Source organism: Clinocottus analis, unplaced genomic scaffold, assembly GCF_023055335.1.
Source record: "Clinocottus analis isolate CAN_PGR_092001 unplaced genomic scaffold, fCliAna1.0.p SCAF_8, whole genome shotgun sequence".
In the NCBI taxonomy this organism is placed as follows: Eukaryota; Metazoa; Chordata; class Actinopteri; order Perciformes; family Cottidae; genus Clinocottus; species Clinocottus analis.
In genome coordinates this window covers 14,169,751-14,185,421 of record NW_027176240.1, presented here as the reverse complement: position 1 = coordinate 14,185,421, position 15,671 = coordinate 14,169,751, and the positions used below count along the sequence as shown (strand labels likewise).

The 15,671-nt window shown below is 44.3% G+C and overlaps 1 protein-coding gene across 3 annotated transcripts in view; it reads left to right on the top strand.

Moving 5' to 3' along the window:
- Positions 1 to 773: 773 nt before the first annotated feature.
- tacc2 (transforming, acidic coiled-coil containing protein 2) overlaps positions 774 to 15,671 on the top strand; it is a 48,866-nt gene continuing 33,968 nt past the window's right edge. Inside the window, exons 1-4 of one of the 3 annotated variants that reach the window (XM_068568094.1) lie at positions 2,075 to 2,174; positions 3,948 to 4,038; positions 4,778 to 4,846; positions 8,980 to 9,215. In XM_068568094.1, coding sequence (XP_068424195.1) covers positions 4,006 to 4,038; positions 4,778 to 4,846; positions 8,980 to 9,215 — 338 coding nt within the window. In that variant the 5' untranslated portion in view covers positions 2,075 to 2,174; positions 3,948 to 4,005. Of the gene's footprint in view, positions 1,175 to 2,074; positions 2,175 to 3,947; positions 4,039 to 4,777; positions 4,847 to 8,979; positions 9,216 to 14,513; positions 14,665 to 15,671 lie in introns of those variants that run through there. The other 2 variants (XM_068568093.1, XM_068568095.1) reach the window with 2 other exon arrangements.

The following is a 15,671-nucleotide window of genomic DNA, read 5'->3' as shown; positions in this document are numbered from 1 at the left end:
GCTAACAGAACGCAAAGTGCAAACAGCAGTGATGACTGAGCCAACAGTGTTTAGCTGGAGGGGAACCGGAGGGTGGGTGCTACGCTTCCGCATCGAAGCCTCCGGTTGGGAAGGTGTTGTCAGCTGTTAGTGCCTTATGAGTGCAGGGCGGAGGGGCACACTCGCATGCACTAAAGCACACCGCCCAGCTATGGAAACAAAGCACAGAGAAACTCGGATTACAACACGCGAGGAGGAGGTGTATTGAGGTTCTGAATATCATGCAGATAACCTTTTAAATATTTATTACATGCAAAACAAACTAAGTCCACGACCCATTACTTAGATATGCAAATACAACTCTCATAATGTTGTATTTTTATTTGAAAGTCCCCAACAAAACAAAACGTTATTCCTGTTTCTCCCTTAATTATGTAATTTTCAATTTTAAAGAAAAAGACCACTGTAGATGGTTAAACTGGTGGTTAAAGTCTTCTCCAACCTTGGGAACACGCATCGTCAGGATTCATGTTTCCGCTGATTGTATACATTTGTAAAGGAAGGTAGTGTGGATCAAGTAAAACACAAAATGATCCCCTGCTGTTTTTTTCTGAGTTAACTTCTCTGTGATCTAATTTGGTTGGATGAACACACTGATATCATTATGGTGATATACCACCATCATCCTTGCCGTATCCTAGGTCTTTTAAAGGGACAGGCACCCTTTATGCTGCTTCCCTATCTCTTCCTCTCTGCCTCTCTGAGCATTTTTTTCCCTCCAAAGCAGTGTTTCAGTCACGCCCGTGCAGTGATGTGAGGCTAAGCTGCATCTCAGGCTGGAAACAGAAGCTCCCTTTTCTCCACACTCGTTTGTTGAGGTTGGATTCCTTATGCAATGTAGGTTTTATATAACAATGGCTTGAAAATATATGTCACAGGCGCACCACGGGCTATGCAGGGCCGTGCACTTATTAGTCACTCAGACACACACTCATACAGCCACAGAGGCGTGCACGCACACTCACTCAGAAGCTCCAGCAGAGAGCTGTCTTTCCTGGCGATGCTCAGTCTTGACTGACTAACGATGCAGTTCTGCAGGAAGGTGCTCTGCAAGCCATGTAGTGCCAGAGTCACTTCACCAGAGGAGGACATGGAATACAAGATGGGGGGCTGCATCGGAATCCCACAAAGACAGGTAAACGGGAGGAGAGGGAGGATGCTGAGCAGAGGCTGCCTGCAGCTTAGCATCAATGCCTGTTTGAGCGAGCAGGAGACGGTGTCGCTTTCACCGGTCAAGAACTGAGTCTTTACTCAAGTCTTTACTCTGGCAAAGGCAGAGCGAGAGAAGGTGTACTCGAGTGTTGGAGGAGGGGCGACGTCAGCAGGGAAAAGGAGATGTGGAGATGGTGAGGAAGGGAGGAGCTAAGAGAGTGATGCTGATGGTAGTGGAGGAAGATGGGAGGTATGTTGACCAGAGAAAGGGTAGTGTGCATGTGTTGGATTTATTTTGACAAAAGATTGAATGACAGTTGAGAGAGGAGAAACCTGAAAGCAGAACACGTGTGTTTCAAGAAAGCTTGTCAGAAACGGAGCTGATCAAATCAGTGTTATTTATAGGGATGATATTAGGCCTGCTGAATCCCAGCCTGGGCACTAAGCTTCAGATGGCCTGTGATGAAAGCAGATAAAACAGGATCCTAAAATATATTCCAAACCTCTGATGTTCAAATATGTAAATGTGACTCCTGTTTCCAGGAGCTGCTTTGTTATTCTGCCATTAGTTGTCTTATTAGAGCAGGTTTTCGGTAGTGTTGTAACTGTTGTCAGGACATGTCAGTCACTGCTAAATGGACATGCGAGAGGCCCTGAAAGAGCAACACAGTGTTGGTCACAGTCCTGCCTAAGAACTTGCGTCCCCTCCAGCTGACTGCCAGAGCTCCTGAGCCCGTCAGAGCAGGTGATCCTTTTCCCCCGCGACCAGCCTATAGCAGACATGGCTTCCCCAGCTCCAGTTTGGTCTCCTCCCCTCAGTCCTGTCCCTGTCCTGTGTCCACCCTCCGTCCTTGTGCAATACAGAAATAGCAACAGCAGGACCGGGTCTCCTCAGTGGAGAGGACAGAAACAAACATTGGCCTAGAGATCGGCAGTAAACTGAGTGGATTTGGGTTTGTCACAAGAGTCTCTTGTTTGCAGCGGTGAGTAGTTGATGAGTTGCAGCAATGGTACCGATTTAGAATTATTTGTTTGGTTTGTAGGAGTCAACAGTATATGAAAATTAAAAACCACTCGGGTGAAGAGTGGGGATTGTGAAGGTTTCAATTGAAATATGTGTCTGTTTTCCTTTTATGATCATCTGGTTTTGATGTAGTATGATGATATTAATGTATTTACTACAGAGGATCTTGGTTTAAAACACAACTTTATCTACAGTACTAAGTGCACCTGCTTTCCTCAGTCTCACACCTTGCAGAATTATATAAGGTGTGTTATCTGAGAAGTACTATAATGGATTTTTTAAATTTCTTTTTTGTTAGAAATGCAACATTGCAGGTTATGTTTCTGCTGGGTTTCTTGCGCCAGTGGAGGGGTCAGTTACAGGGCATGAAACGGTAACATCATATCGAAGCGCTTACCCGAGGGCTCATGTTGAGTGACTGACAGGCCAAGATGAGGTGAGAAGAGATCTGGCAACAGTCGAATCATATGATTTCCCCCGGTGCCAATGAAACACTAAAGTACGCACAGCTTGATGGCTGAAATTACACCCCATTCTCACAAACAGCAAGCAGGGAGAACAGTTGCCACATCATAGAATAAGTGACAATTAATACTGTATGTAAGGGGAACTCCAGATACTACATTTCCCAAAGGGGTAATCAAAGGAAATATGCTGGACAAAATAATAATAATAATAATAATAATAATAATTTGCATATTTATAAACAGCCTTTGTAACATTTGCTTGGAAATTGGACAAATTATGCACAAGCCTGGAATAAAGTCAAACAGCGGTGGACGAGGCAGATCTCTATTTATAAAGTCTTGCATATTCGGGTCAGTGCTTCCTCACTATGCACAGAGCTACGTACAGCCCTGCAGTCGTATATGAGGAATGCACAAACAACATTTCTGTCCGCACGAGTGTTTACTTCTCAGCTGCAATTCATGCAACAAAGATAATTGTCAGAGCAGATATTTCATAGGGTTATAAGCTATTTTACCCGTATTTGATATAAAATAAGTCCACGTATCGAATATTTTACCCGTATTTGATATAAAATAAGTCCACGTATCGAATATTTTGTCCACTTCTTCCAATAATTCAAATATCGTTACAATGTCTTTTTAAAACATACTGTTTATGTCACGCTTACAAATTGGATCAGAGATGCTCCTGAATGATTTTAATAGCCTTGACTTGGTTAACAGACTGAACACTGCTGGAAGCCAAGAGACGCCACAATCTGTTATTTACCACACGAGGATTACCTGACTGAGCCTCAGTCACCGTGTCAGTGTGCTACAGGCACTCAGTCGCATCACACGCACGAGCACATGTGCATGTGAAGGTGTTTTCATTCTGGGAGGCAAAGGCCATTCATTTGAGCTAATCCAGACCAAAGGGACCTGCTGGTCACAGTAAATGTACCATTATAGTAATAAGAATATATTTTCTTATAAAAAGATGCTGTGAGGATGATGTTTCTGTTTATAAGCCCACATCAGCAGAAGTGAAGCCTGCACTTTGGTCTCGGAGGGAAGTCTTGCATCACAGGACCCTAATCTCTAAAACAAGACACATGGTCAACCGTTCTCCCTCCCTGCTGGCTCAACCTCATACCAGAAACCTCTAATCCTGTGCAGCATGAGTCCGTGACTGCTGAGGGACTACACATCCCCCGTTCAGTCTGTGTCTCTCTGGGAAGAGTCGCACTCTCTGAATTTCCTTCTGTGCCGGTGTCTTTCAGCCAGCTGATGTGAGAGGCTGTTGGTTGGGGCAGTTGTGGCGCTGCAGCTGGCTGAGCCATGGGGAACGAGAGCAGCACAACTGAAGCGTCGGTAAGGACGAGCTGGCTTTGGATGGCTGGGAGCGCTATACTTGCAGCCTCCCCCGTGCTGCTACAAATAGCTCGTACTCTAACAAAAACAATACTAATAATACTAATACTGGCTCAGATGATTACTAACTGTTGGCTTCAGTGAAACACATGGGATGTATTGGGAGCTGTGTACATTCCCACGCTTAATTGAGGCTTGTCTAATAAGCATGTATATAACATGCCTTGCTTCATTTCGTGCTTAACTGTTGTAAACCAGAGGAAAAGACATTAGATGTTGATGCCATCTGTGTTTACTGTCCACCTGGATACTTTCGAGCTTGCTTTCCTGCTGATAATGAAATCCATCATTCGTATGATGGTTGAAAGGCTGTTTCGAATGCCTCCAGTGTGCATGTATCGCTGGATTAGCTCGTTTTTAGAATACATTTTTGTTGTATTTCTGTTCTCTGTAATTAAAAAAAAAGGAGAAAGAAAATAGAAAAACTGTAGTTACCACATGTGACAGGACTTCAGCAGTAAAATTCTGGATTATTTTAATAGGATTAACTAAAACATTTATCTCATGAGCAACAGACTTTAAAATCCATGTGCTGGACCTTCTTAGATGTGAATACAGAGAGAGGCTTAACATTTTTACTTGTGCTTTAAAAACAATAGTGTTCTGTTTTCAGTGATTACTGCTATACTGTAATCTATGTTAAACGTCTCCAGTTGAACTCGTTCACTTCCTATTACAGCCAGAAGAGGGCGCTGCAGAAAATGTTCTTCTGTTTCCACCACAGGAAAATCTAAGTGACTCTCTCCAGGTAAAATGTGTGTGTGTGTGTGTGTGTGTGTGTGTGTGTGTGTGTGTGTGTGTGTGTGTGTGTGTGTGTGTGTGTGTGTGTGTGTGTGTGTGTGTGTGTGTGTGTGTGTGAGCGCGTAAAAGAGAGATCTTCATGTATCTTTTCACAGTAAACATGAATTCCTAAATTCTTAGAAATTATGATTTCATTAAAGCGCTCAATAGTGCGACTAAAAAGTCTGCTTTGTATATTTTGAAAAAAATCAGAATCAGAAAGTGTGTTCTTTATCTTATTTCATAAAAAGGTACAGACACAACTGTCCTTGTGTATTACAACTTGCATCATGAAAAGCAAATCAATCATACCAAAGTACCTACTGTTAAAGGTGCATTTCCAAAAAAAAAAAAATCAGATTTCAAGCTCTTTATCCCGATCACATTTCAGTCTCCCTGAAGGCGACGCATTTATTTGGCCATACAGGTGTGCTGCAATAAGCTCATTAGTTTAGGTCTATTTATAAACATAAGCATGATTTTGGAAAATGCATCTTCCGAAAGGTTGTGACTGCAAATCAATCAATCAAATGAGAAAGACCCTCTAAAAATACCCATAAAATAATAGTTATCAGCCGCAGGAGACACTTACAGCTGAACACATTCAGTGCTGACATATGTTTGTGTTTTTGTGTTTCTTACCCAAGAGGCATTCAAGAGGAACACACTGTGACAGGGGTAGAGGGGTAATTAAGTGTCAAGGTGAAGGTGCTGTCATGTCCATGCCTACTAATGATGTCATTCCTTACCAAAGCTCAGAGGTCAAAGTTGGATGAAGTGGCAACTTTCGCAACGCAGTAGCATCATAGTGTAGGATGGTGTGTGTATGCAACCAAAGCTGCTTGGAGTGTAACCCGATCCGCTCTCAGGGGGTCACTGCAGCCTGACCCTTGGCCTAATTCCCAGCATTCACCTGCAGAAGCTGTCAGTCAGTCAAGGCCACGAGCGACAACACGCAGCAGCGAGAGGGGATAGCCGGTGCGGAGGTGGATAGGGAAGGACGCAAGAAAGAAAAGAGGAAAATAAGTGACCGAGGAGGAGGGAAGAGAAAGAGAGCTGCGAGGAGAGTGTTTACAGTAAGGGGGGGAGGAGAATGCTCGGCACTTCCCCCGTGGCCATGCCCAGCCCCGTCAGTAGCAACACACCGAGTTTGTCTCTTGACTCCCCAACACGCGCAGCGAGAGCCCGAGGAGGCTTATCGAAATTGGCCAGGGGAGGGAGCGGCACAGTGGAAAAGGAGGAGGAGGAAGTTAGCTGAGTCACTACAGGAGAGCAGCGCGAGCGTCAGCAGCATGTGTTGCAGCATGTTTGTGTCTGCCCACCTTGAAAGCGGAGTCCCGCAGATGCTGCCTGTGCAGTGAGCGAGGGAGAATGGTGGAGGAGCCGCAGCGCACCGTAGAGTCACCTTCAGCACGGTGGAGCACGCGGCCGGGTAAGTGCCACACGGGGGGGTGAGACTTGGGTGAGACTTGACTGAGAGAGGGAGAGAGAGAGTAAGTGGACGCGTTGAGCCTATGCGGTGCGTGTCTTGTCGTTTGTGTGCCCGAGTACGCGCGCGCGAGGGCCTGGTTTCTGCTTAAGCGCCGCCCCCTCCTTGTTGACAACAGTCATGTGTAAAGTATTACAGTTGAGTTAGCACATGTTAGCACTGACAGATTGAATGGACTGTAAGGAGAGCTTCATGACGGGTGCAGCAGGAGCAGTTTCCAAGCAACCTGAGCTTGCTTTCCGTGTTGTTCCTGCTAGTTGATCAGTAACAGACAGTGCTTTATGTGTGTGTGGGTCAGGATTACTCATAATTCATCTCACTGAGCTTCAACTTCTTTGTACAATATCCAGGCATATTGTGGATGGGTGTCTTGAGTAGCTGTAAACTGGGACATGCTATGCCACCATGTTATTCTGTGTTGTAGCTGTTCTGACTTGAGTTTCCATTGTGACAACTTCTCTTGATGGCAAGGTGAGAAATTTCCGGCTGGAAACAAGAAGCCCAAGACACGTCAACATACAGCCATACTGATAATATCTAGGATAGGGTATGTACTTTATTCATCCCCAAGGGGAAATTCGGTTGTGGCAGCAGCTTACAAAGTTACATCTACATGTTCATGCCTGTAAGCACGGCAGGCGTTAAACAGTTTTTTTTAAATAATCAGATTATGCAATAGCAATGCAGAAAAGGACAGCAGCATAGAGATCACAGGCATTCAGAGTGACACGTACCTGCAGCAGCACTTCTTTTGGGTTGTTTTTTTCACTCTGTTCTTTAATGTTTTATGTTCTCTTGTGTATTTTTTTTTTCCTGCAACCAAAAGTTTGCTAGCAGAAGTAGTCTAAATTAGAATGTTTAAAAATAACTTAATACAGCTCGAGCTTGGCATACACAATGAAGAGAGCGGCTACATAATTGGCCAACATTCTTTAAAATTACATTTAACCTAGTGCAGTCAAGATTTTGACAAAGTTCATCCTTCAACTGCGCTGAATGTGTCACAGAAAGGAGACTCTTTTAGTAGTTAAACAGGAGAGCACCTCCCCAACACACACACAGCTTTACTGGTGAAGCCGTCTCTATCACATCCAGAAAGTACACCACTGAGGGGAGAGCTGGTATTTTGTATTCTATCTTGGAAGTAGGGGTTCAACATTTTTTACTTTTTAAAATTTAATCTATGCAATGCAAATTTGTCTTGTCATTTAGTTCTTTTCATTAATGGAATAGATAGATACTTTATTTATCCCGCAATGTGCGTTACAGCAGCATTTATATATACAAATAAAGCAATATTAAATATGAAAATATGCAAAAAATAGAATAATATTAAATGAAATGACAAAACAATAGTGAAAAGATATAACTAAACAAACAAACAACTGTAATGTAAACGAGGGAGAATGCTAGGATAAGCCAGATTTCCATATATTTTTCTCCAAAAAGAGTTACTCATCGTTTCCACTTTTCCACCTTTTCCTGTGTGCAGCCATGTTGTCTAGGACTGGTTCATAAATAATGAATGAACAGATTCAATTCTGAATCTCAGCTGATACTCAGCGGAGAGCGCAATGCTCAGTAGTATTTTATCCCTCTGTACACGCACGTTAAATCAACTTGCATCGCTATTTTCTAAAAACAGGACCACTGGGAGAAGCGCTCACATGTTCCAGACGTACTGAGTGTTAAAGGGCTGCGTTACATCTACACATGTTTATATGTGTCTGCGTGAGTTAAGGTTTTTTTTTGCACCTGCACACCACAGTTTATATCTGACCGGGTGAAATAATGGAAACTTTCCCTGCTGTAAACTGAGGACGGGCCATGTGGTACAAATTCCACCGTTGAGTGTTGTGAGGGCAATGTTGCTGCAACACGATGCCACAGCCAAGTGTTGTGGTGCGAGGCTGTGGTCGGACTCTGTCTGTCAAGCAGTGAGACAGACGGAAAGGAAAAACAGCAAAAGCCAAGTGCTCCATGTTTTGGCTACACATACGATTTCAAGCCAAGTTTTAATTGCATATTAAAGGCCTTCTTTTCCTCTACGTCTTAATTATTTACTTGAGATAAAGGTAAGAATGAAAGGCAGGACATTGCATCTTAATAACATGCTTTTGACAATGCTTAAACCACATGATTATACTTGTCACAGTCCAGCTGGACTGGTTTGCCTTTAATGATTACTCATTGGCTAAAATGTTTTATTGTATCAGACTTCCTTGTAAAGGGGAAAGCACCACACTTTAATGAAACATAAAGTTAAGTCGTTAATTTTTTTTTGAAGAATCGTAGTTATGTGACGCTCAAGGGTGCAGAAAGCTTGGCATAATTTCTCGGATATTTATGCTGGAAATAATCCTTTAATCATAGTGACAGTGTAAGAAAAACAAGTTGAGGAACAACGATACAGTTATTATGACCTTTGCATTACTACACCAATGACACCTAGTAGTTTAATTCATGGGTGGGGTTATTGGTTGGTGATTGGCTTTGAGCATTGAACCTGGAGGTGTTCCCAAGTTAGCACGCCACATGCTCGCACTTGTTTAACCTCACACTCTAACATGTACAGTGCAGAAGAGACTCAAGCACGTTTTGCTGTCCTGCAGGCCGAAGCTCCCGCTGAGAGTTTGACCCAGAGGGACGACCGAGCGCTTCTGACCGAAACCTCGACCAGCCAGCAGAGTCTGCTGTCTGAACCAGCGCTCCCAGACATCTCAGTCATCACCGGAGTGGAGGAAAGCCGAGGTGCATGTGGAGATCAGGACGAGCTTGAGTTTCCACACGACTTGCTGCCCAGTCTAGACTTCAGCAGTGAGTTCAACATCTGGGAGTCCTCGTTGGGGTAAGTTGAGTAAACACACACACACACACGCACACACACACACACACACACACACACACACACACACACACACACACACACACACACACACACACACACAATCAATGCAGGTAATTACTTTCACAGTCACTCTCATAATGTCAAGACAAAACTGGGACTTGTTACCAAAAAAAGGAGAACGGTTCTGGCTTGGCTTTTGTTGGCTGTTCGGAGGAAATATGAATCATGTTATTTTACTACAGTTTGTATTCCTTGTCTACTCTAGGAAGTATTTTTGAAGTTTCTGTCTCAGATGCCGACAACTTAGTTACACAACTAAGTATCAAATACCAAATTCACCCTGTGTAGTATAACTAGTTTTAAAGGCGTAATTGTTTTTTTATTATGAGCAGTGGGCTCTTCAATGAACCTCCATGAATTTTCAGTTATTTCAGTTGATAGGTTTCTATATTTGAGGTTTTGTCGACGCCTTCTCACTGCAGTAAAGCAGGGAAAGATGACATCACATACTTTAGAGCGCCAATCATAGTTTAGCAACATTTTGGTCACAATGCAAGGGATTCAGAACATTATCTAGTATTGATATTAGCAAGGCTTTTACCCAAAGTATAGTGATTTAGATACACCAGCCTTCACTGGAAGAAACTGTTTCATGATCAATAATTATTACATGACTGTAGATAAATGCATTCGATACTATCAGATGGTCTTTAAAAAAACTGATTTGTACCAATTCTTCAGTCAGGGGGAAAGTTCATCAAGTGTTTTTGTACATGTGTGGTTTGGGTTTGTGTTAGCAGAGCTCAGACGAGCTCATGTGAGAAGAAAAGTGAGCAGGTGAACCCCCTGCTGGCGGGCCTGCAGCACCGCACTGAAGTCAGTCGACCACCGCTGAATCTAGAAACAAGGTACCACCTAGACGCAGCATGATGGGGGAGGCGGCCGTCTGCTGTGGGAGTGGGGTCAGCAGGGATGATGAAGAGTAAAACCAGGGAGCATGGAGTGAAACAAACCTGATGATATCGCCTGTTTGGGTGTTGCCTGTCGAAGCAGCCTCGGATTGAGGTGGAGTCTTTTTTTTTGTCATGCTTGGGTGAATAATGTGCGGACTGACATCATGTTCTGTTTCAAGTGTTGCCTGGCATTCTGCCTTTGTCTGAGTGTTGAAAATAATTACACTAATTTGTATGACGCTTTAATGTGTTCTGACACCCCAATATTAATCATAATTGCTTGATTTGAATGTGTAGAGCTACGAGTTAGGATAAGAGTATCACAGTAACGAAGTAAATACTGACAGATAATCATGAAGTTTTGAGGGATTATTTAGTAACTACTCAGTGGGATGTACCACTTGACGCGGAGGTGCACAAAAAACCCTCCTAATTTGAGTTATAAATTATTAATAATTGTTACGAATTTGTGCTGGTCATGGTTAATTTATTAATCAGGAACTCAGAAAGTGGTTGTTATTCACTTGATTTATGAACTCATCATCACAAAATGATCCACTGATATAGTAGATCCCCGTCTGTTCTATAGTAACTCCTCCAGTAACAATTCAGAGTAATTCAGAAACTATGCATAAATAATTAATTAATTATAAGTACCAATAACTTACTACTTATATTTTTGTCTACCGTATTGTAAAGTATTACCAAACTAAGTACTGTGCAAAATATTCCCTGGATAGATACAAATTCTCAAACTGCAAAAAGTACAAGTGAAGAAGCCAAACAGAGTTACAGGACATACACGCGCCTGGTCCATTCCTCTTCAGGTAGACATGGCAGGCAACAGCTTGTTGCATAGCAAAAGTTTCCAGCTGCAAACAGTTCAGTCGAATCGGCTGCTCCTCCCTTTTGGTGAGAAGTGCCAGGTGAATGAGATGAAGGCCTGAGCAGCTGGTCGGTGAGGTGAGTAACATGTTGTCAGGGCTGAAGGTTTTGTGTTCACAAGCCTTTATGCAGAGACTGTATTGATCACTTCCATGCCGAGACTCTCAGTGACATTATGTCTCTTATATTCTCTTATTTATTTACATCTCAACACGAATAATGACAATAGCGGTTGCTGCATTAGTAAAAGATATTTCTTTAACTACTGCAGCAATAAGGACTTGGTTTTGTAGGGGAAAGATTCCAAGATACAAGCTGATGACATGAGTTGGAGTAGCCAATCTTATTAACTATTGATAGTGGATCCATACACTTAGTCTGGGTTAAAGACTCAGATTGTCCCACAGCATTATCCTGTGCTGCCAGCTAATGGCTGAGCAATGACTCAGCAGTTACAACTGACTGGCACCAGGCCCGTCTCGTTGTTGAGGCATTATCTGTACTTCTGGGAGTGTTCTGCAGGGCAATGCCACTGCTTTCATATCTTTTGATATACAGTATATTATGAGGCAGTATTTGTTTTGGTGAAAAAGCATGACTATGTGGAAGGTTGTTTGTCTGGTGACAGGATTTTCAGGATTGTATGACTATCCTTTTTTTCTGAAGGGAATGATAATAATGCTCTAATGTAGCATCTACAGTTACATCATAGAGTTGAGTATTCGTCACAGCGATCAGAATGATGGGATAGACGGTATTGCTCATTATACATAATCACAGTATACAGCTGTGGTAATAAGCATGATAAATACAAGCATATACATCCTTTTAGCTTTTTTTTTTTAGCTTTTAGTTCAATAAAAAAAATCAGGCAGTCACATCACAATATATAAATTATAATTAAAGGCTTTTTGAAAATTGCGATGCATAAGAAAAGTGCATGGATACGACACAGAGCAGCGTAACCCCTAAAGAAACAATGTTTTGGTGTGTATGAACCTACATGTTCAATAACGAGCATAAGCTCACAGACCGTTGGTATTATTTCTTGAAGGGGAATGTGCATCTCAGAATAGGCGTCCTGAGTACAGTTGTGTGTTGTGTGTGTGTGTGCATAGCGTGGCGTGTTGTGTCTGAGCATGTGCTCTACCGAAAGCAGCACTTTGTGGCATCGTGGAATGACCAGCTGTCTGCCAGCCAGACTCTTAACTGTGTCACCCTACCCTTGCCTCAGGCCTCATGACAGCGACCCAGTTCTCACAGATGCTCAACCTTCACCTCGGCCTGCTGCTACACCTTATCCCTTGGTCCGACCCGGGTCCCCTCCTCTATCTGTGCTCCTAGACCAGGAACTCAGAGAGGCCTTCCAGGAATGTGAAGAACAAATGGCCTCCCTGGGCATACTTAATCCCACAGGGCCCTCTAGCACCACGTCCGAGACGGTTAATGATGTCGGGGAGAAAACCGGAGACGAGACGGTTAATAAATCCAATGAGTCATCGTCACTGCCTCCAATCGTAGTCCAGCCAGGACATAGCAACGGGGTCCATGGAAACAAGAGTACACACGGAGAGAGTGAGGCAGCAAACAGTCAGACGGATACAGTTGTGTTTAGTTTCAGGAATTACATATTGGGCACTGGGAATAGTGCAACGGCGGCAAAGACAGAGAGTGAAATGAAAGCCAAACAGAGCCTGGATAAATGTCCAGAGGTTAAGACTGAAACAGAAATACAGATAGAGGAGCAGAAAGAAACATCCTCACATACACAACTAGAAACAACTACAGATGCCTTAAAAAAATTTGCGTTCTCTGAACAGAGAGACAATTTGAGAGAGGAACATGCAGATTATAAAACAGCCCTTAAGGAGCATGACACTCTAGATTGTAATACTGTGATCAGAGAGAAAGATACAGAGGCAATAACAAATATTGGAGATATAAAGGAAGATAATCATGGCGATAAGTCCATAGTTGAAACGGGAAAGACAGATGATTCAGGTATTAAAACATCAGAGAGAAGTAAAGATGCATTATCGGAGAAGACTACAGGAGCAAACAATGACAGTGATGAAGATCAGGAGTCAAACACGGACAAATGGATGAACTCATGCGACCAACGTACCGGGCTGGACAAAAAGGCAAAGAAGAAACAAAAAAAGAAACAAAGTAAAAAGAAGAAGATGGAAGAGAGGAACACGGAGACTGAACAGAAAGCAAAGACATCCGTGCAACCTGAAAACGATTTACAGGCTGTGTCTCTCGAGGAAGCAGGAAATCACACTAACTCAACAGCAAATGTAGAATCAGTGACACAGGCAGACGCTCAGGCTGTGATTAACGGGGAGCAGCCTGATAATGGGTTTCACTCAAAGCAACAGAGTCCCGGGGGAAAGCCCAGCCCCAGTTCACTATCATCCTCTCATAGCAGGCGGGATCATCTTACTGACTCGGCCTGTTCACCTGCGTCCAACCGGGCGTTTTCGCAGTGGCCTCGTCATTCAGACGACCACATCCATACGAACGTCCCACGTGGCATTAATCACAGCTCGGACGAAAGCGCACAGCGGAAGCAACATGTAACCGGAGTTGTCGTCGACAACCATAATACACCCATGACATATGTCCAAACTGGCGTTATCAATGCAGCCGTTTGTCCCGATAAGAGATCAGATGCACAAGCGCAGGAGGCTGAAGTTACATCAGAAGCAGCGGTACTCGCACATGAGAATCGCAGCCCACTCTCCAACACCCGAGCTTGTGTGGGAGCGAGCGGCGTGGAGAGTGCCCTTGAAGAGGCTTTAGTGGTGGTTGCTGCGTTGCCAGTGGCAACACCCACGATGCCAGAAGTGATAGAAAGCAAGGGAGAGGGAGAAAGCGAGAGGCGTGATTCACTGGAGAGAGTAGCTACTGTAGCAATCGCAGGGAGTGAGAAAGCAGCAGGAGGAGAGAAAGATCTGGGAGGAATAGAAAAGTGCCTCAGCTCCGCAGACGGAGAGAAAGGAGGGCTCCGGGGCAGCCTTCCCCAGCTCGCATTAATCTGTTCACAGGGCAAATGCTCACTTGCATTCACAGCCAAAGAGGGAGAGGCTGCATCTGAGGAAAGCTGCGGCAGCAATATGCCACACAACTCGGCTGAGACCGATGTAAAGGGACCGAGAGAGGCATCTGCTCGCAGTGCGGACACAGAGATACCAGCCGATGAGAGACGCGGAGAAAAGGACGCTCTCCGTTTAGAAGCCTATTTCAATACAGCTCCCTTGGAGCTACTCACTGGTGCTGATTGTCAGGATCACGGAGCTGCGGGATTGGAGGAAGGAGGAGAGGAGGTAGGAGAGAAAGGAGGGCTGACTGGAGAGCACAGATCATTCAGCCAGCCAGAAGGCTCTGCTAGCAGGGTGTCATCAGCTAAGACTGAGACTCGTCCGCCCACCGATGTTGCCGAGTCACAGCTGAGGTCACAGATTTGGAGTGAGCCGATTGCTACCATCTCTGAGAGCATCTGCACTGAACGGGACTGTCCCTCCCAGCCCAGCCAGGAGCAGCATGGAGCAGCAATTTTACATCTCCTCACTCACCCTGAAAGGAGCTTCAGCAATACAAACGGAGGGGTAAGGGCTGATCTCAAACAGAATTTAATTACAGAGGAAGCCTTGTCTCTGGGACACGCTTGTGAGCAGTCATCCATCTCAGAGACTGAGAGAAACTACCACCACGTCTTCCTGCCTTTAATCTCACCTCAGCGTCTGATTACTTCACAACAAATCCCAGCCGAGCAGCAAGCGATCAGCAGTCAACAGGTCCGACCTGAGAGTAGCACAACAGAAACCAGGACAGCCGAAAGTGCAACTGAGTTTCAAGACCAGAACCTGAGCAAAAGAGGTGCAATGTCGGTTGTGGGTGTGTACGCATGTGGCAGCCATAGAGGCAATGGTCGAAGCAACAACAGAGTTCACTTTGCGGACACTGTGAAACAAGAAGGCAGTTCCTCTGTGGTTCTCAGGGACATGACGGTGTCGGCTATGGACTGCGCCTCTTTGCCTCCGCTGACTGTACACGAGAGCTTGCACTATCCCGTGGTTGAGGCCAGCTACACCTTCCCAGATTTTCTCAGCTTGAAGAAGCCAGAAATCCCCACAAATGTAGGTCGTGCCACAAATGAACTCGCAATACAGAGCTCAGCCGACTTTCCAAAGCCACAGAAAGATGTCCATTTGGCTGCAGGAAGTACTAAAGATACAAAGGAAAAGATTTCATCAGGTCACAACAACTTGAAGGCAAACACTGTGGATTTACAGTCAGTCGGCGAGATCTGCTCAAAACAGCCCCCGTGTGCCACTGAGAAGAATGTGACTGGTGACCTTTCACAGACAGCAGAAAGCGGCACCTCTGAGGCCGATCATTCAACCTTTGAACAGGTGTCAGCAAAGATGACAAAGCACTCAGAGGCGGATACGGAGAAGGGTGCTGCAAATCTGTGTTCGCTGACTAAGAAAGAGATGGATAATTTACATGTTGAGCCTCAGGAGTCATCTTTAATTAGTGATGAAGGTAACCAACATCCTCTCTCATGTTCTGTGCGTCCAGCTGATGATGTTACCTGCAAGCCTTTAACGGA